The sequence below is a fragment of the Anopheles arabiensis genome, chromosome 3 (assembly GCF_016920715.1).
Source record: "Anopheles arabiensis isolate DONGOLA chromosome 3, AaraD3, whole genome shotgun sequence".
Classification (NCBI taxonomy): Eukaryota; Metazoa; Arthropoda; class Insecta; order Diptera; family Culicidae; genus Anopheles; species Anopheles arabiensis.
This window is the reverse complement of record NC_053518.1, coordinates 10,622,538-10,642,885: the sequence shown is the minus strand read 5'-3', so window position 1 is coordinate 10,642,885 and position 20,348 is coordinate 10,622,538. Positions and strand designations below refer to the sequence as shown.

At 44.7% G+C, this 20,348-nt stretch overlaps 2 protein-coding genes across 11 annotated transcripts in view; one reads left to right on the top strand and one right to left on the bottom strand.

Moving 5' to 3' along the window:
- Window positions 1–20,348, bottom strand: part of LOC120904801 (transient receptor potential-gamma protein) — a 75,985-nt gene that overhangs the window by 18,939 nt on the left and 36,698 nt on the right. For all 8 annotated transcript variants that reach the window (XM_040315157.1, XM_040315155.1, XM_040315164.1 and 5 more), the window contains one exon: window positions 1,825–1,870. The gene's annotated coding sequence lies outside the window, so the exon portion shown is untranslated. The remainder of the gene's footprint in view (window positions 1–1,824; window positions 1,871–20,348) is intronic.
- Window positions 12,199–19,225, top strand: LOC120904802 (myoglobin-like). 3 transcript variants are annotated; one of them, XM_040315166.1, is made up of 3 exons: window positions 12,199–12,407; window positions 12,495–12,948; window positions 18,935–19,225. In XM_040315166.1, exons 1-2 carry the CDS (start codon window positions 12,304–12,306, stop codon window positions 12,937–12,939), a joined length of 549 nt encoding a protein of 182 aa, XP_040171100.1. In that variant the 5' UTR covers window positions 12,199–12,303; the 3' UTR covers window positions 12,940–12,948; window positions 18,935–19,225. The 3 variants fall into 3 exon arrangements, with proteins under 3 accessions (XP_040171100.1, XP_040171101.1, XP_040171099.1); XM_040315167.1 differs by lacking the exon at window positions 18,935–19,225 and adding an exon at window positions 13,703–13,759; XM_040315165.1 differs by lacking the exon at window positions 18,935–19,225 and adding an exon at window positions 13,045–13,582.

Genomic DNA, 20,348 nt, shown 5'->3' with positions numbered 1-20,348 from the left:
CCTTCCGCAAGCTGTGGTTCTGTCTGTCTCAGCCACGATAAATTCGTCCTCGGACCTGGGATATCAAATTCCAATTTGATGCTTCGCTTCTTTGTCTCCACAGGATGCTGCGTTCGCTTTCATTTGTGCTAAATTGCCTCGCACCAAAGGGCGCGGACAGTTCCCAGTGGACAAAATTTGTTTTGGCGGAAATGTGAGAAGCAAGATAATTGAATTCATTAAGTACAATTGTAATGCAAGTTGCATACTTTGAGGCGCTTTGTAATGCTACGCCCCGTGAAAGGTATGCATTTTGATGACCATGAACTTAAAAACTTTTCGTATCATGTGGCTTTGCTGTGTGAGAGCACTCTTTTAACAAGCTTTTTTGTCCACTGGGCAGCTTCAGTGTGGCAGGCGAACAGATAACTTCTTTCCATTGTCATCTCGAAGACAGCGGGCGCCACAGCAGCAAACATTTCGGGCGCTTTCATCGCAGGTTCAGGCTTTTTGGATTGCTTTCGGAACAGTTTCCCAGGCGACTCCGGCTCCTGCAACGGGTGTTTTTTCTTTTTTTTAATTTTTTTTCTTCTCCATTTCATTCCTTTCCAACGAGAAACAAACACTCACACCGAGTTGCGTGCGTTCGCGCGTTGACTTGCCCGGGCTCCTCGGGCGACCTCGCACGCAATCATTTCTTTCCTTTTTTTCTCCCCTTTTGCCGCTCAATTTCAAGTCAATCGAAACGGAAACGATAATGGAAAATAAATAATCAGCGTCATTCGCTGCGTTGCGTTCACGTTCGGGGCTAAAAATGTGTGTTAAGGATATTTCTTGCCTTTCCCCAACACCAACACGTTCCTTGATTCAGCGTCTCTGCCGGTGCGTGTTTGAGACGCTCCGGACAAAGATTCATCCCGCGGGCTACTGTCGGCCAGTGCTATTCACTATTTTTATTGCCTGTTTATTGCACCCGCTTTCGCCAGAAGCGCTCACGGTGGAAAACGGACGCAGCACGATCGTGCCCACACTATCTCGCATCCAGTGTTCAATGTGCAGCATGATTTATTTCACGGCTGCAACCGGTTCAATATCGCACCGCTAATCGTCTGTTTATTATTTAATTATAGAGTACAGGCGGAGCACACTCACGGTGGACGGTCGGACGAGAGCGGCTGCCAGCCTGCCGCACGGAGCACGGTAGCAATCTGTTATGGATGCAATGACCCGTATTTTATAACACGCCAGCATTTGCCCGGACCATCGATCGTGGTGGGGTGGGTAAAGTGTTTGAAGGAAGTATAATAAAGAAGATGCTTTTATTGAATCGTTTGTCCAGTTTCTTGTTAAAACTGGTAGCCATCGTTACACTTGGAGCGGGAACCACAGCTGGACATTAAATTGGACGATTTAAGAGTTAACAAACAAGATTGGATAGCTCCCGCTATTTACTGGAAGGAAGCTCTCTTTTTCCTTTTCAAATTGCTAGATTTAATGATTAAAAACAGGTTTATAGAAATTAATTTGTAACAATACTCCAAAACTCTATTTATATAAAACGAGCTTTTAATTTTATACTTCAAGCGATTTGAAACTCTGTTCTTAATAGAATGTGTTGAAAGAATAAACGTAAATGAAACACGAAACAAGTGAGTGTCAAGATGGAGCTGGATTAAGATGTCGAGATTGATTCATTAACAGAATTTGATTTCCAGTAATGAACTGCAATTCTTCACTCGTGAACGTGTTCGAGAGCATGGAATGTTTCATTTTATCGCACTACTCTTCTCTTGGCCCAAAACCACCATTAATAAAGCAACGGAACAAAATCAAAACATCTCTTACCTTCATCCGGTGCATCATTATCATGATGATCTATCCATTCAGAGAACTGTAATCAGAAGAAGAAATAAGAGAGAAAAAAGACCATCAGAACTAAGGCCACCAGCAGAAGGATTCCTTTTCTTGAATTTCTTATTAAAAGAACCAACGATCAATCCCCAAAAATCTTAGAATCTTGGAGCGAATAAACATCGCAATCAAATCAGTGACAGCGAGAGAGCTTTCCGTTCCCTTTATTCTTACTGCCAGCCCTTCAGAAAAGGACCATCAGCGGAGTCGACAGCGAATTGATTATTGGCTACATAATTGAAAACGGGGATTTTGGACCCCTTTTGTTCGGCTTGCTTCCCAACTCAGCGCACCACTCGTCTCGAACGTCTGAAGGACTGAATAGAGTTTGGAATCATTTTTTTTCCCCGCCCTTCAAATCTTTTGCCAACGATCCAACGGTTTTGTTATGAACAATCCGGGCCTTTTCTGATCGTAATGCAATGAAACACCGATCCCAAAACAAACTCCCTTTTCCCCGCAGCCTAGGCGTCAACCAACTCGCAACCAACGGTACAATGACTTCCTATCTAATCCTCACACACACACCCTCTGAACAGCACAAATCAATGCCCGCAAACGGTAAGAGTTCGTTGACTTTTTGGCACACTTTCAGGGGAACAGGCCCATCATGCAACGCCGTTTGCATTTGCATGGTAAACAGCGAAACCCTCCGCAAAGCGTCATAGACTTTGCGCCGCAAAATGCCTTCACAATGAAAATAACGGCCGCATTTAAATAACGACCACCCAACCCGTGCCTCCATGGATGCCGTGTGTGCGAAAATACCGCACCAGTTCCGGTGCATCAATTGCCCCGGGGCCAAGCGACCGCACATGCAACAGCACGACCACACGCCATAAGCCTGCCCCATCCTGTCGCTGCTGCTGGAGCGGTTCCTTACTGCTGTGGGGAGCACGATTGCATGCCACCAACAAAACGAAACTCCACAATCCGTTGTGCCGGTCGTGGCTCATCCTGTGCAAAAATTTCCGCTCCAATATTACCGCGTTGCATGTTCCGGGACCCAAATAAAGTGCTTACTCTTCGTCATCGATTGTAAGTGCTTGCAAGTGCTTGCACTGTGTGCCTTCTCCGCCACCATCCGCTTCGCTTGTTGGTATTGGAACACCCTCCGCACGGGAAATAGAGCTTTGGCACGCAACAATTTAAAGTCCGCGTGTGGCAAATGCAAACTCAGCTCATCACCGACAGTGGGTTGAACTGTATTTTTTAATGCTTCTACTGCTTTCCATTAATTTTCTACTCTTGATAGCGTTTGTGGGCATGCTTCCTGTTAGATGGAGCTGTCTCTCCGTGTTGGTGTGTAGATAAAGCACGATAAAAGCCGACAGTTGATTTCGCTTTGAACACGGCGTTAGCTTCAAGCTGTTCTTGCGTTGAGATAAGCTTTACAAAATTATGTATTTTCGTCAAAAGAGGCGCTGTTTCTTACAAATGAGGGGCCTTTCAAACCATTAAACATGCCTAAGTTTAATAAGAACTAGTACAGTAACCAAACTGGGTGATATTTGTCTTCATTTTTAGCAATTTGGAGCGTCTTTTTCACCTCTAAGTTCACAAAAATCCAAACAAACTTACCCTTACAACGTACAAAAATCCTTTTCAAAGCTGTTACGCGAACTTTATTGTTCACAATTACATTTCCTCTTCAAATCGGTTCAAATACACCTAACCTTTTCAACCACTCGCTCATAAAAGCCTACCCCAAATGGGCAATAATTGCACCTTCCCAATTTACTCCCCTCTTGAAATGCTTCGACACTCTCACACTGAATGCATTAATACCACCTTCACACAATCAAACCGTTTGCTGCTGGCTTTATGACTCGCCATCATTATGCGTACGGCAATCCCGTTTTGCTCCTTTCAACACAAAACTGGAACACTGCACAACTCCAGTTGCACGTCCAACTGTCGCCGTTGTGTAGCACCTAGCGTCCCCACGGTCGCGAGCTGTTGTGGCTGGATGTGATGAAAAATTCGTAACACACACCTTCACCTTGCTCACTACCCGCCCTGACGTCCGCCAACGACAATGCAATCGAATACGGGAAGCAAATGGGTCACACCAAAAACCCATCATCATCATCATATTATTCCAAAAAGGTCCCCAAAAAGGTGAAAAAAAAGAAACCAGGAATGGAATTCCACACACACACACACCACCCAGAACCGTTAGAAAACGCATACACACCGAGTTTTTGGGCGGGGAGAATGCTTTCTTCCAAATGAGTGAACCGCCCGGAAAAGCGATTGTGACTTCCTGTTCGCTTTTGTATGTTACCACCGACCGATGTACGATTCTGAATTCCCATTTTCAATGGTTCTGATTTTTTTCCGCTTCTCCCTCGTTTTCTCCACCCACCCAACACACACACACGTTTGGAGTTCCATAATCGTAACCACCATCATTATCACCTTGCTATTAATACTGGAGGAAGTGGTTGGGTCTACCCCACAAGGAGTAGACGTGAATGAATTTATGCGCCGCGTGTGGAAAGCTTCGCCCGGACCCGGAAAGTAGGTCGAGATTCGAGTTGCTTATTTACACAGCTCTTCGGCCCACCAAAACCCCAAAGCGTCACTGGAGCACTCTTGGGAAATGGTTCGGGTACGAAATATTGACCATTAGTTGTCCGAAATCCGGTGTCCATTAGGTCGAACACTGGCAGCTCGTAGCTTGTTGTTCCTCGTTACCCGTTCCTGGTGGCAGGTGCAGCTTGCTGAAGTGCTCCTTTGCACCGATATAACGATAGTGGCTACTGTAGCTACTAGTGTAGTGGATCTTCTTGGAAAAGGCGGCCCTTCAAACGCTATTTTATTGAACGCACAATCTCTTCGAGCGTCTTCTTCGAGGAGAGGAAAATAGATCATTAAAATTGTCACCTTTGTCGCCGAGCAATTGTGTGCAATTTTCTTCCAGTTATAGTGCTTTATAACACTTTTATGTCTCATCAAAACATTCCTTTTTAACGGGGGAGAGAGATAAGATATAAAATATTTACCACCGTATGATGGTAAAACGTTGCCAAAAAAACGTAGTCAAAGGAACTCATAAAACTCATGACCTCATCACGTCTCGTGGTGAGTGCCTTCAGGCGGCATGTTATCTTTTGCTGGCTACGTTGCCCAAAAAGTTCTTCCGATACTGTGAGTATGTGTGCGAAATTTTGAAACAAGTCCAAACATGCATGAGAAAAATGAGATTGTTTAGCTTAAACTTTTTCTGAAGGAAAACTACAACGTGGACAACCAGCACTGGAATTTTTGGATTTTATGTGCTTACCTAAAATTCTGATTTTGATATTCCCATAAGAATACTTTATAGGATAGATCAATTTTCTAACATAAAAAAAACAGTTTAATACGGAAAAACCAAGTAGAAAACGTTCATCCATTCCTTATTTTTAACCTCAGTTGTAACTTACAAATCACATCACAACAACAACTCCCAGTAATGCTCTCCCGCCAAACCAAAAGTCATTTTTCCCATGACATATGAACACATAAACGTCAATTCCTTCAATAGTTGTTGGCAAAATCAAGCACAGCCCTCTTGGCCCTGACATGCTAATGTACCACCCGATAACAAATAGTTCGTCATATGTCAACGGCAACAGCTGTATGTACTACAGCCAAGGGTCGAGGCACACCCCGAGTTGTAGAGAGTAGAAAAAAAACAGCAGCATCACGCGACAATAACAACCACCGTAAAGAGCGCGAAAAACATCGAAACCACCATTCCCACGCACCGTTGGGTGTGTCAATAAGCGTTAAAATCTTTCCAACCAGCAACCAGTAGCAATGCCACCGATCGATTCGGCTTTTTTCGAGTGTTTGTTTTTCTCACTTTATCTCTTTCCATTTCGAGTGGATGCTTGCTGCCCCTACCGCCACCGAAACACTTTTGGGAAACATGTGAGCTTTCTCGATCAAAAGCAAATTTAACTTCATGGAGCTGTTCCTCTGCGAGCGCACCGCTTTTTTTTGTTTGGTTGACGTCCACTTTTCCAATTCCAATTCAAGAGGATACGCTCTGCGAAGGCTCAACTGGCAATGCTGATGATCGTACCGTTGTACGGAACAGAATCGTACCATCGTTACGATATGTAAATGGAGTTTCATTTTCATCTCGATGTCACAGCTCTCTCAGCCCCGCACTCGAGTGGGGTATGTAGTGTCAATCGTGGTAAAGGCAGACGACTGATTTGTACCGGTATCGAGTATCGATCTCGTTTGGTCCTTTGGGGGGAACTGCGGGTGGTGCATGTCATGTCATAATGATTAAAATATATGTGCGATTCATTTTTTATGAAGCCTTTCAAAAAATGACTTGTCACTTTTGACTGATGATGGGCGGAAGGACGATTTGAATATAGATGATTGGATGGGCACGGGGTTCAAAACAAATGTATCACAGCATCGGTTTCGCTGGGCTTTTATACAAACAAACGACCGTATTATATCAATGACTTCATAAAGTACCTATTAAACATCTCTTCTTTAGTGTTAGGCATTCAACTATTGGGGCGTTATTGTTTTTTTTGTTCTTTTGTTAATAAATAAGAAGTTATATAAGAGGTCTCTCCTTTTAATGATCGTTTTCATGACCTATTTCCAGTGACAATCACTTTACGGAGCTTTTTGCCGTCCATCAACCAAAGCGGAAATGTAACTAATACCATCACAGAATGAATTTGCACGGTTTAGTTGAATAAAAACACACAGCTACATTCAAACGATCCACCAGACGCACCTAATAGGGAAGCTCAATTTGTCCTATTCGCCTATCTCCAACACGAGCACACAAACAATCATTTTCAGGCGAAAAAATCAGACTTACTCAAACACATACACAGCTAACCATGTTCGCTTACCATGTGACAGATTAAACGACAACGATAAATGGTGAAAATGAAATGAAATGCTCGCATGCTCTCTCTCACACAGCTTCTTCTCCCCAATCTTCCCACTCTGCTTTCAAGCTTTCGAAAGCACGACAAGCGAATAAGCAAACTTCTGCCATACATACTCGGCTGTGACAAATTCGAACCAGCGATGTCACCCCCCCCTCCCCAATGCCAATTTAAGCACTCTTTGTTCAGTGAAACGATCGCGATTTTTTCCTTTTTATTACATCAAGAGCGTCACCTACATCATCTGAAGCGTTTCTTCCTCCTCTCACCTTAGCAGAGTTTCACAGTTTAATGGCTTTGTACCTTTTTTTGTATGCCGTACCGTACAAGATCAACTAAAGTTTGGCCAGTCTTCAGGGCCAGGAACGCTGCTGTCATTGCAGGGTAGAGGGTGTTTGAAATTGGTAACACCGATGGCTGTCATGAAGGCGGTAATCGTCTGTCAGTGGTATGATGATGGCGTCTGCAGTTGTCCGCTGTCCGCATCCTCTCCCTGTTTCCCAACCCCTTGCAACCTTTTTACGGGGCAATTTAGAGGCTACCTAACCGGTACCGGTAATTACCGTAGCGACATCCAAACGAATGGTATGTACTTAACTTTGTCCTTGCGAGCAAATCGGAACGCGCGAAATGCTGTAGGTGAAGCAAAAACGTTCAGTCTCTCGTACGTTAGGTAGCGCCTGGTGGATGGATAACGATTTGCTTCCCATGGTAAGATAAACACACTGTACGGCGGTAGAGTTTACTTTTCATTCACTTGCCATCACTGATGTGTGCTAGACAATGATGGTACGTGCAGTTTCTTTTTTTTGCTTTATTTTTTAAGTGTGAATTTGAATCGGTTTAACAGAAGCTAGGCGCCTCCATCGTGAGATTTTCGTTCGTTCATTTGTGAGTTATGCAATCCGCATGACATAATACGACTGTCAAAAAGCTGGTCCAGAGCTACGGCATACAAATATTTACAAAAACAACCTTCAGCGAAATGTCAAAATAAAGCACTCCAATTAAAAAATCATCATCGAAACGGTACTCAAGCTGCCCGCGCAAAGGCCATCCGGAATAAAAATTGCACTCATAAAACCCATTCCAACCTGCCTGCCTCTTCATCACCAGCTGCATCACCAAGCGAAGGGGGGGGGGGTCGTGCTTTTAAACGAGCTTACTTAAATTAAAATTACAAAAAAACGGCACCCAAATTTGCACTACCTTATGGGCCATTCACCGGAAGACAGAATGAAAGTAATTAAACCGAAAGTACCTAATTTTCGCTGGACATTACCCAACTCCACAAAACGGCCAGCCTGTACCTGTGCGCGACCTTTTGCACCGTGCCAGTGAACCTTTTTCCTATCGCACAGATCAGCTACCTGGCCCAGTGGCAAAGGCTTGGCGTTGATTGTTTTCCATCATCCATGCTGCCGAATTTAGCGGAGTAAGTGCTGAACGGCAGGTTTTCGCAGGACTCTCATACCGTCCATTATCGCGATGGTGACCTTTCGCAAAGAAAGAAAAAAAAAGGAACCGTGCCGTACCCTTTAGGGATGCTGGATAGATTTTTCTTTTTTTGTTGACCTTCATCGTCGCTTTTCACTGGCGGGAAATAATTACCTAAATAGCTTATCCGTTTTGCGCGAGCCTTTTCAATGTCAATCCCCAAGGGTTGGGGTAGAATGGTGAGTTTTTTTTGTCAAAGTTTTCCACACTACGGAAGGTCGATTTTTTTCACACAGAAGCGGAGTTGTGGGGCGGAGGCTTGTCTTAGAAACACGGCCAAAGATAAATAGAAAATTGGAAGTTTATTAACTTTTTTGCCGGGCTATTTGATATTAACCTTCACGGGAAAGGAAGGTTTAGTTCGATCCATTGCACTGTCAAAGGCAAGAAAGCTATGAATTAGGTAATTTTTTGTATCGTATCTTTTAGAAAATGATTTGATCAGCTAATGATCGAAGTAATGCGCAATTTGGACTTTGTGAAAACTTTCGCTATTGTAAGAAGTTTCTAAATTGCTAAAGTATTTCAAGATTATCGAGGCATATTACAGCACATTATTGCAAATCAGTGAACTCGATTGAAGCAATTTTAATACATTTTAGTCAGCTCACTCAACCTGACATGACCTAAAGAGAAAATGTTACTTTATTTAACATTATTGGCCACTTGTTTCACATAACAGCAACAATGAACGGCGATCGTCTCTCGCAAAGCCCCAAAGCACCATTCAAGCCAATCGTTCACGGCAGTGGATTAAATCATCAACACTTTTAGCGCGGCGGGACACAATCAACAGCACCCCAGCACCACCCCTACCGTGGCAAACCTCACGGGCCTCAATTCTCACTGATTAGCCCGACGACCGGACGCATTTCCCGTTTCCTCCCGTGCTCAACCGTGTATCGTGTTCCAGCTCCATCACGCTGATGAACATGTCACTGTCACCGGGTGATGACATTTCATCCCGGGAATTAGCTTCCAATTCCCTTGGTTTCATTTCGATTGAGCCAGCCATCAATTATCGTTCCGGCCTGCTGTGCTGTCGCCCCGGCACGTACCGAGGAATGGCCTGCTGTGAGTGTCAACAGTACTGCAGGCGTTTAGCAAGCATGCTCCAGTACCAAGCCCGAAGCACCTCTCTCGCTGAACAAACTGGTTCGAGGATCGTTTTTCGCAATTAGGACAAATGGACAAACCCAGGGTTCCCAGGGATCGAATATTATTTGCTCGTATTGTTTTCGACGCTCCCTCCACCCCAACACAGCAGGAGGACGACGATGGTCGCAGATGGTCGATTAGGGAGTTTACATACCATCTAGCAAATTACAAGTTAGCACCTGCTGGCAAACAGCGGTACTGCCAGAGCTGCAGGTTAGTGGCTAGCGATAGAGTATCAATTTGCTACAGTCACACAGATTCCGTTGAAAGGTCATTGAACTGTCTTGGTTGAGAAAAGAATGCGCTCCGTATATCTTCCCAATGGGTCTCGAAGGTGTGATCAGCAGGCGGTTGCAATGGATGCTTGATGCGTCCATAGTTACCATCGCTTTATCTAGCCGCAAATGGCGGTGGAAAAGCTGCCGAAATGAGACCGATAAAAAACCGACCAAAAGAGCGTTTCTATTTTTCTCGCCTGCCAGATGTCCGTGTACGCAGCGCTATCCCAAAACCATAATGTCCATAATGTAGTCCCTAAAGAATATTACAGCAAAAAAAACCCCTAAAAAAGCCAATAAGAATCTCGTACAACATGTGTTTGACTTCACTGGCTTTACCGGTAGTAAAAAAAAGGGAAACATTGTTTTGATGATTATCTTCATCCCGCAGGCTTTCGCAGTATCCGGAAGTCTGCGCTCAAGATATGCCTGCGGACACCGCTGTCCAAAAGCCCCTCCCTCTTCTAATCTCCACTCTCAAGACACTCACGACCACAGCACGAGCACAGCTCTTAGCAGAAAAAACGGAAAACTGTCGGCGCAGTAAATCCGCAAACCAAATGCACGCTCGCCGTAATCTACAACGCTGTATAATACACGCACAAGAGTAACTTCATCGTTGGTTGTGGCTCTTCTATGCGACTACTTCAAACATGCGAATTGAGCTGCTCCGACACAGTCCCATGCAATAACGTTGGCTGGCTAGGAAGGGCCGTAAATGGGAAAACTTATTAGACTGTGACATACTTTCTCCTTACGATTAGGTGCCGGCTTCTTGAAGTTTTACGCACTGGGAAAGAAAAGGAACTCGTACGCGTACGCACACTCAACTCAAGCTTCAAGGCGCAAAGGAGTCGATTGTAGTCGCCCGTCGACCTACCCCTTTGCGTACTCGTATCCTGCTGCTGGGAAGAGCAATTGCGTCAACGCCGGAAAGCCGCTGAGATGGCTCGGGACTTTGGGCTTATTTATTTTAGTGAGAAGGACTGCGAGTACACACACACACGGACGCGGAGGGTCGTAATAAATGATCTACCATTACAGCCCAACAACAACGGCAGTGCACTCCTCGCTTCTTTCCGCTTCCACGCTGGTCGTTAGAATGTGTAATAGAGAACGCAACCACTTTCACGCTGGGAGTGTTTTTTTTTTTGTTGCTTCTTCTCATTCTACACCGATCGACGCTCTCACAAGCTCCAGATGTAAACTTACGCTAGAAATCATTTCATATCACAATACAAATTACATTCATTCTTTGCCACATTTTTCATCTTGCGTTGTGCATTTTTACTTCTTTTTTTCCCTCTCTCTCTCTCTCTCTCTCTCTCTCTCTCTCTCTCTCTCTCTCTCTCTGACCCTCCTATTTACAACTCTTCCGTTTCGCAGCACGAGAAAAGAACGTTGCCCGCTTAACGACGTACGCCAAAGCGAAACGATGCGCCGCTTTGCGCTACGCAAACAAAATTTCATTACTTCATTATGGCGAAAATCGATGCTTAATGTGTGTGTCTGCTCACCGAAACGGAGGGGTTTACTTGGGCAAACTTACTTTTATTGCTACACAGTGCTGTGCTGGGGCTTCCCAGTGGTGGAATGCACTAAGCGAATTTGGTTTGCTAATGGTCAGGGCTCGCCGCCGCTGGCGTGAAGAAGGAAAAAAGGCAAACCTTACCTTACAAGCGGACCTGTGCTGGAAGGATTCGCTACCATCTTCCCGTCCGATCACGTAAGTACGCTAAATATCACTTTGAGCGCTTACGTGACCGTAATGTTGATTTTCTGATCTTCCAAGCCAGTCGGTTCTTGCACACTTGTCGATAAGCAACACGCAACCTAAGGTATGTTCCCCAGCCCAGTTGGGGCACATTCTTTCACGTGTGGCAATGCCACGTAATGCACCCGAAGACCCCACGCATCACCAGATTCGAAGGGAATACCTTTTACCCGCCATAAGATAATATCGCAACCGCGCGAGTGTGTGTGTGTGTCGTTTTTCGATCGGAAATTGATTAACAACCGGGTGTGCCTACACGCATTTTGGTAACATATTTTACCCCAAAAACTCATCCACACACGTCCACTAAATGGCCATCTTTTCATGTTGCTCTCTCTCTCTCTCTCTCTCTCTCTCTCTCTCTCTCTCTCTCTCTCACTGTATCCATAAAATGTAATAAAATGTTGCTTTCTCTTTCGCGGTTCGTGGAAACATTTACACAGGCTTTCGAATTCAAATCGATTGGTTATCTCGCGAAAGCATCTATCGATACAATCGATCGTGACCAGCCTACCGAAAACAGCTTCGAGCTTTCCGTAATCCACACTGTAAGCCCACACACACACACAGACACTCTCGTGCCCGCTTATTAAATGCTAACAAATGGAGCCGTCACATCAACGGGCAAGGTGTGTGCTGATGGAATTCGCAACGAACGTTTTGCAATGCTCATCCCAGTAGGCGGTAATTTCCCATCTCGTGCTGTCAAAATACGCGCCCAAAGAAAACAACTAATTATTGTAGCAGACGATGACTTGCCACCAGGGGAGCACCAGTGGGAACAAACATGGATCAAACTGGACTGACGGCTTCGGAGAAAATTACCCTGTTCAGTGCGTGGGGCTTAATTCGCAAGGATTTGGACGTACACGGGCGAAATGTGCTGTTGCTGTAAGTAAATGCCGCTGTTCTTTTTTGATTGATAGTTTCCCATCGCGTTAATACGCCGCCTAACATTGCACCCCCCAAACCCCACAGGCTGTTCCACAAACATCCGCGCTACATTGCGTACTTCGATTTCACGGACGATCCCAACGCCCAATCGCTGGTGGACAACAAATCGCTCTACGATCAGGCGATACACGTGTTCAAGGCGGTCGGTGCGCTCATCGAGTACGGTTTCAAGGATCCGGTGCTGTTCGATGCGACGCTGAGAAAGATCACCCGCCGGCACAAGGATCGTCCCGTCTATACCGAGGACATTCTCACGATTGGTGAGGTATTGCTGAACTATCTGGAGCAGGCGCTGGGGCGCCAAATGTCCGACTCGCTGCCCGATGCGTTCTGGAAGCTTTTCCAAACGATCGCCGGAAGGTTTCCGGCCACCCCTAAGACTCCCATTGCGGACGAGGGCGGCGATGATGCAAACGATCCACAACCAACAACGAGCCAACGGCAAGATAGGGCATCGGACGCACCTTGAAACTGACTGGTAAGTTTTATAATAAAGTCAACGTTCTTGGAAAAAGGTTTGGTTCCGCGGATTTGACGCCGACGCGCTTTCTCCCATTCTCCCCACGCGGGTTAGGCAAGTCAGATTCGAAGGTATTTTAGATTTTTGTTTCCCCCGTAAGTACCTTCAGGAAGATACCGCTGAGTGGAAGTTACTTTCGCGTGCCACAAGAAATGACGAGAATTCATTAAAAGCATCCTCAAGCATGGCAGGTGGAGAGCGAGATTCCAGGAAAGCCGATTTCGTCGAATCCGCTTCAATATGCTAACGAGCCAATTAACTGGCCGGGCGGGGGCGGACGCTGGAATGGAGCTTGTGCTTCATGCAAATTAAAATATGTCCGGCCGTAGCCGAATCAATTGTTTCGTGGAAAATGAACTCGAATCTGACGCCAGTCGGACGGACCAGTGAGAAAATACCTCCCAGGCTACTTCGATTGATTGTTTGCAAAGGTGTGAAAACAATGCGTTGTGGGCTGGGGTCGTTTCAAATTCGAGTTTCGGTGAGATTGAACTGGTGCTTTACTAACCGGTTTGCATACTTTCGGGCGTTTTCTGTTGAACAGAATAGCTTAAATTTCCCCTACAGTTATGCAAACCGCGTAGCAAAAATAGCTTTACTGTCCATTTTCTCTTCCATTTTTGTTATAACGGATATCAAATTCAAGGTCTGGCGAAAAACTATTAAAACTTCTGGTATCTTAAATTTCTTGCTTTCATTACTCAATCAACAGCACAGAATTGAATTACAATGTAGCTCCAACTCCAAGTGGGGGCTATGCAAAAAAAAAGTTACCAACCAACTAACACACACCGACCAGACTCCCGGTGGAGCATTAGCACAGAACAATGTGAAAGATTGCAGCGTCTCATAATTCCAAACCAAACGCTGCAAAAAAAAATGCAGCGCATCCAGATGAACTACTTCACAGACCCAATTAAAGTTGGTAACAGGAGCTGCCTGCGCTTAAACTCTTCCCCACTGAGCTGACCACTGCACCAAGCAGCACATCGCCGGAAGGGACACGGCAAAGAAACAAACTAATAATGAGAAGGAAAACAACTTGTCGTGCGAGAAGAAAGAGAATCAAAAAAAAAGACACAAAAACACACTCACAGAGGAAAAGGGAATTCCTGTTGGAAAAAGTTTCGTGTAAGAAAAATGCCTGACTTCGGCGGTTCACTCCCTGCCCGAGAAGGATTTACTGTTTTCTCTCTTTCAATGTTCTTGGGAGTTTGCCGTCCCTTTTTTTTTTTCTTTTCTTTTGCTGTTCGACCATTTCTCGATGATATTTGATGCGCTGAACGATGATTTATACCTTAATTGGGGTGCTTTGCGTGGTCGGAAAAGCAATTTATCAAAGCTTACCCATTCTGCCTTCACTCCCCTCTCCTCCAGAGTAACTGAAACCATTTGCCCGCTGGGCTTTAGTCACTGGATGCTGGATGGAACCTTTTTCCCCCGTATGTGACTTGTGTCAGTGAACGAACTGTCTATTTGGGGTACGTTTTTCCACGCGTGTGTGTGTGTATGTGCGTGTGTGTATGCTATCGCAAAGACGACACGAAACGTGGGGCTAATGAACTTTACCCAACACCAGTTTTTCACGCTCGCACAATTCTGCGGTTCGCTCCACACTGGCAGCAAATTCGGAAGTGATTGGAATTTCAATTAGAGTAACGTTTGTCGCGCTTGTAAATGGGACGGTAACGGGGTGATTTCCCCCCACACTCTTGGTGGTGAATTTCCATTTGCGGAATGAGATTGTGGCTTCGACATACTTAAGCGCTGTTGGGCTGGAGCAATCAAACGCGATCAATAAATTAATTGCGGTCTGACAGTTAAGTGGTTGTAGCGTTCGTGTTCGTGAATAATTACAGTGCTGGGAAGAGGGCGGTAGCATTATTTTGTAATAATTGTATGATAGTGGTTTGATATTTTGATAACAGAATTGAGCAGATTCTTCAAAATGAATTTTGGAGTTAAATAATCTTGATCTTGTTAAAAGAAATCGTCGAATAAATCACAAGCAAGCTATAAACTTACTCCGCAAAGATAAGATAAACAAACAGGCAAAATTCAACCACAACCACCATCATCCCCCTTGTTGCAGCAAACCTCATCAAACGCGAAATGGAAATTGTTCGTAGAATATTTGAATCTGTTACGTCAACAATTTTCACCACGCCCGAGCCACGGCCGATAAAACTTCCTCAAACCACTTGTCACCGCCATTTGTCTTGGGCAGCGGCCATCTCACCACACTGTTAAACCACTCGTCGGCAACCATGCCAACCCTCCAGAGGGGGGAGGAGAGTGAACGGAAGGGTTGTGTGAAAAGGACACCCGGGAGGCACATCAAAACTTCGCTTCCGAGTAAGGTGTGGAAAACTTCATCCAGGCAAGCCTTCCACACACATACACACACACACACACACACCCTTTTGCGCCCCCTTCAAGTGAGCTTAAATGGTGAGTTTCTTCCCGAAAGTTGTTTTTTCGGTTCCGTTTCCCGCTGAAACTAAACGTTCTTCACGACCACACTCATCAAGAGGATATGGTTGAATGGGTGACACACACCCAGACACGAAACTATCCCCGAACGCCAGGCAATCGTGACGGGTTTGGTTAGCACTAGATGGTCACTCGCAAGCGACCATCCTCTAGAAATGTTTGAAGCGCAAAAGTTTGTGTTTTTTTTTGCATTTATCACCAAAAAAAACATTACACCAACCATTGGCACCCATATTTTCCTTCTTTTTTCCCACGTCACAGACAAAAAAGGGAGATAAAATTTTACATAATTTTCTGCACGACACATCCGGCGTTCCTTTGGCCCGGCCCAGAGATTCTGCAAACCAGCGCAAAAACGCATCGTTTTGTGGTGTTTTTTTCTTGCATCCTGTTGGAAAGTGTTTTAGACACACTCGCACACACCCAACAAAAAAAAACAGACCGCTGAGCTCTCTGAGGAATCGGAAGCTTCTTTGAAGCTCTGCTTCCAGTGCCTTCATTTTCTGTCACTTTCAATGACGCTTAATTACTTATGCAAACAAAATCCTTCCCAGCCAGCCAGATCGCACGGAGCAGAAGATCTACCGACCGTTACCGTAAACTTTGCCAGTACGCGCGAAGAGGACACTGCCAGTCGGGCAGGCGAGTTCACGCGAGATGTCTTTACTCATCTATATAGCTGGCCGAGACCGGAGGGTACGGAGCGGAAGGAAACGTTCGCTTACGCTCGAACGCGTTTGCCGAAAATGTGCTACCAAAGCTTTAAAATTCCTTCCTTTGTCTATCCCATTCGGTGTATGGTTTTGTATGTGTGTGTGTGTGTGTGTGTGTGTGTGTGTGTGTGCCCGGGAAGACAAGCGAAGGGTGCTTGAATAATTTCCCCCTCCTCAAAATTACATCCTCTTCGGGAACGGGGAGCGGTAAGCTCTTGAACGTCGGTACCAAAAGCCCTCGGAATGGTTGTTATGGTTACGGCAGTGGCTTTGTGCTTCTGGCCGAAACTTCAGTGCGCTATAAATTTGTCTAGAGGCTTTGTGGAATGGGTTTTTGGGGTCTTGTTTGGGTGGTTATTCTTATTGTTAAGTTTGTCACGGAATTCTCCTTAAATATACCTCAGCCAGTGAAAAGCTAATTGTATCGGAAAGGCTTAAAGTCTCTATAGCAATCATTTAATTACAACTGCGTTTTGTGTTTGATCTTCATTATTTTTTAACAGTCCTCATCACTGTGATTTCGTTGTTACTTAGAATGTGAAATAACTTACAAATATATTAAAACCGTTTATAGGACAAAAACACATTTTTCCAATGAATCTCTCAACTAATTGAAAATTTCCTAAATGTATGCAATCCACCCTTCAAAGCGCCTTAGTTTATGCAATCCCCAAACTCCTCGTCAATCCAATTACTATAAAAATCAATCACTTTCCCAGTAGCTTCTTTCGCATCAACACTGAAGTGTTTACTCTTCAGATTATTGTATCTTAAAACAATTCGATTTAAGCAATTCCAATTAAATTGCTTTTCCAAACACAATTTTCCAAATTACATACAAAAAATCCAACAAATTTTCCGGTTCGATCTCACACATCAATCAGCCGTCCGAAAGTAAGCCTTGCCTAAGGGTCGCTTTAATTTATTACCTTACTTCCATCGCTTCCAGAAAAATGGAGCAAAAAAGGGCCCATCGCCCCTTCCAAACATACCCTCGAGACATCGTACGCAGCACCGTTGGCGTGTAATCAGGCCCGGAATTGATAATCAACCTCGGTGTACGCTGTAACGCAATGCGTACACGTGACGATCATTTTCCATCGCCCAAACACACACACACACGCGGCCATCGACTCAAAGTGCAATAACACCCTCGCAACGAGCCGACGCTTCGTTTAGGTTAAAACAAAAGGCAAAAAATAAGCAGTCAGTCCCAAAACGCCAATCCGGAAAAGTGCGCAAACAAGATAATTAATCTTATTTCCAATTTTCATGCCCGCGCGTCCCATCATGGCCCTGGGATTGCATGCATGGGGAGAGGATTTGAGAGGACCCCAAAAAAACAAAAGCCTGAAAATGTAGAATAATTTCGACGGAGATGTTAAAAATAGCGCTCGCACACACAAACACACACAAGCACACACAATTCCCATGTTTGCACTCAAGCATTAGGCAAAAATGTGGTTGTTAGCATTTGCATGGGGAAAGGAATGTGTCCGAAGCATGTGCGTGTATTTAACGTCGTAAATCTTAATTGTCGTAATGACAGCGGCACGAAAGGGAACCATTGGTATGGTAATTGTGCTCTACTTCTGCGATGGATTTAATTCATCCCCGTTTGCAGTCCATTCATTGCCACATAATGAGAGTCATTCATGTGAAGCGCCAGTTCTTGCCAGTTCGGCACGGAAGATGACTTCGCTGGCGCCTGCACCTTAAGCTGCTGGTCTTTCCCTGGTCTTTCCACATCTTGATAAGCGGACGATGAGCCAGCAGCTTTCGGACTTTCGGAGCTCGACGCTAGTAGTTGGCTAGTTAATTCTTGTTCACCAAATCATTACTGCGTCTTGCACCATTCACAAAGTAACAAACCACACAGTAAACGTGGCACCCAAAATCAAATCTCATTCCCGTACCCAATCTTCCTACTCCGCAGTGGAGGAGGAAAAATCTAATTCCATTCTCATAATGTTTTATCGCTTCATTTTCTTGCCGAATCTCGACTCAATCCGCAGCACACGATTTAGCATGAGAAGGCGAAAGTTCCTGTTCGGCTGCCAACCATCCAACCGTACACGATAAGCTCTCTCTCTCTCTTCATCTCTCTCTCTCTATCTCTCTATTTCTGTCTCTCTCTCTCTTTCGCCTTCTCGGTAGTAATCTTCAGCGCACACGAATAGATTTGAAGGTGCCAAAACTGGTGGGATAATCTTCGGAGCCAGACGCTAATATTAATTGAATTTTGCAGCTTTCCTCCATTCACGGACTTTTACTTTTTTCCTTCTATAACAAACGATAATATGTGTGAGTTGAGTAAAAAAAAAGGCACGATTACACGAGACAATGATAACTCGCCCTAGATCGTTTTGCTCGCTTCACGGGGAACGGCTGACAGTACACCCCTTGGGCGAGATACATTACACAGCCATCGAATGGAAATGCAACGGTTCTTTGTTGTCTCAAACTGTGCAGCTGTCACTCGACCGCTTCGATGACTGCCTGCCACCGACACCGAGATAGGTCAGGTCCGTCCAGTCGATCGCAGCCGTCGGCATGAACCTGCGCGCTATGTTTTATGCGTCCCGTCTACACACGTCTTCGATTTTGTGCCATTTGCCCCCAGCGAGATGAAAAACGTGAATGAAATTGTTCCACGAGGCGACGCGAAAAGAAACTGAAACGTCTGCACGATGTGCCACTTGCTAACTTGCATTGCTTTTTTTTTTTGTTTTCGGTAGGATGAAACTGCATCCAGCATACTCGCGTGACACCAGGCGGACAATTGTGGGCATGCACTTCATCAAACGAATGTACGAATCTACGAAGAGAGAGAGAAACAAGAAACGTTCTACCAGCATTCCTGACAAGTTTGGCGATGCGCTGCCCGGTATGTGAAATAGAGCCGTCACAGACTGTCGCAAACGTAGACCTTCCCTCCCCCCGGCGGAATGCTGTTTATGAGGTTTTGCCTTGTTTTTCTCTTTCGCCCAAATCGTATCAAAATCGCAAGCTGTGCCCCACAACACACAAGATGACTTCATTCGGGCGCAACTTCTTGTTTGTCATTGCAGCGCAAATCACGTTTCAATCCATTGTGTTTTGGGTCGCGTACAGAGACGGTTGGTGCGAGCAAAGCGTACGCGAGTAATGCGCATAAAAGCTACGGCGATTTTGTTTCTTCTCTTCTTTTTTTTTTGCTTACTCTTTCCAAAGCTTCATCTTGCTAATGGGTGCTGCCAGCTGGAGGGATCATTTCGTTGTGCTCGTTTACATCGCACTTTTTTGTTGGTTCATTGGTAATGATTTATGTTTATGATGGGAAAATTATGAAACTCAATTTACGGGGAAATTGGTATGATTTATATCAGTTTAAATAAGAGAAAATTGTGTAGCTATTTTTCCTTACCGGTTTTTTAATGTTTACGCCTAAATGTATGCAACATTTAGGTTGTAAAGTCAACACTTATTTTATCTTTAGTTCGTAAACCCCTTTAATAATTTTGTTTAAGTACGAAAGCATTTTGATAAGAAGGATTCGATGAAATTGCTCTTAAGACTGTCCCATTTAGTACTTAAGCAGCATTTGTTTAACTGATTGCATAACTTTAGGCGCAAACTTTCACTTGAAGCTATAGAGATAGTAATAGGAGAATCGTTTCTAAGCATGCCAAATCACGACAAAGCAATTCTAGTTTTGTTTTCAATTAATTAACGATTAAGTGGTTTTCTCTAACACACCCGATCGATTTATGCAGAACTGAACAATTAAATGTTAATGCTTAGCAAACACCCGAAAGCTTAACTTCTCCCCCATGTGCCTTTTCGTAGAATCACACACACGCAAAATTAACCTGCTCAAAACCCAAACACTAATTACACATTCACTTGCCATTCCAAAATGGCATTCGGGTCTGGTGCCTTCATTGCCAAACAGTAAGCCACGTACAAGCTGTTTCCTGTTCGTACTACACGAGCGCAAATTTTCAATTATAATCCATCTCATCCATCATGATCAAGAGCACCCGAGACAGTGCCGCCTGTGTGTGTGTGTGTGTGAGTGAGTATGTGTATCAGTCTGCTGTAAACGCACCAGCCACTTGAGCCCCTTTTGACTCGCTCTAATACTCATCACATTGTGCTCACATAACCGCC

Coding starts and splice junctions, on each gene's coding strand:
- LOC120904802 (XM_040315166.1), top strand. CDS start 12,304: ATGGATCAAACTGGACTGACGGCTTCGGAGAAAATTACCCTGTTCAGT. Junction 12,408..12,494: donor GGGCGAAATGTGCTGTTGCT/GTAAGTAAATGC, acceptor CAAACCCCACAG/GCTGTTCCACAAACATCCGC.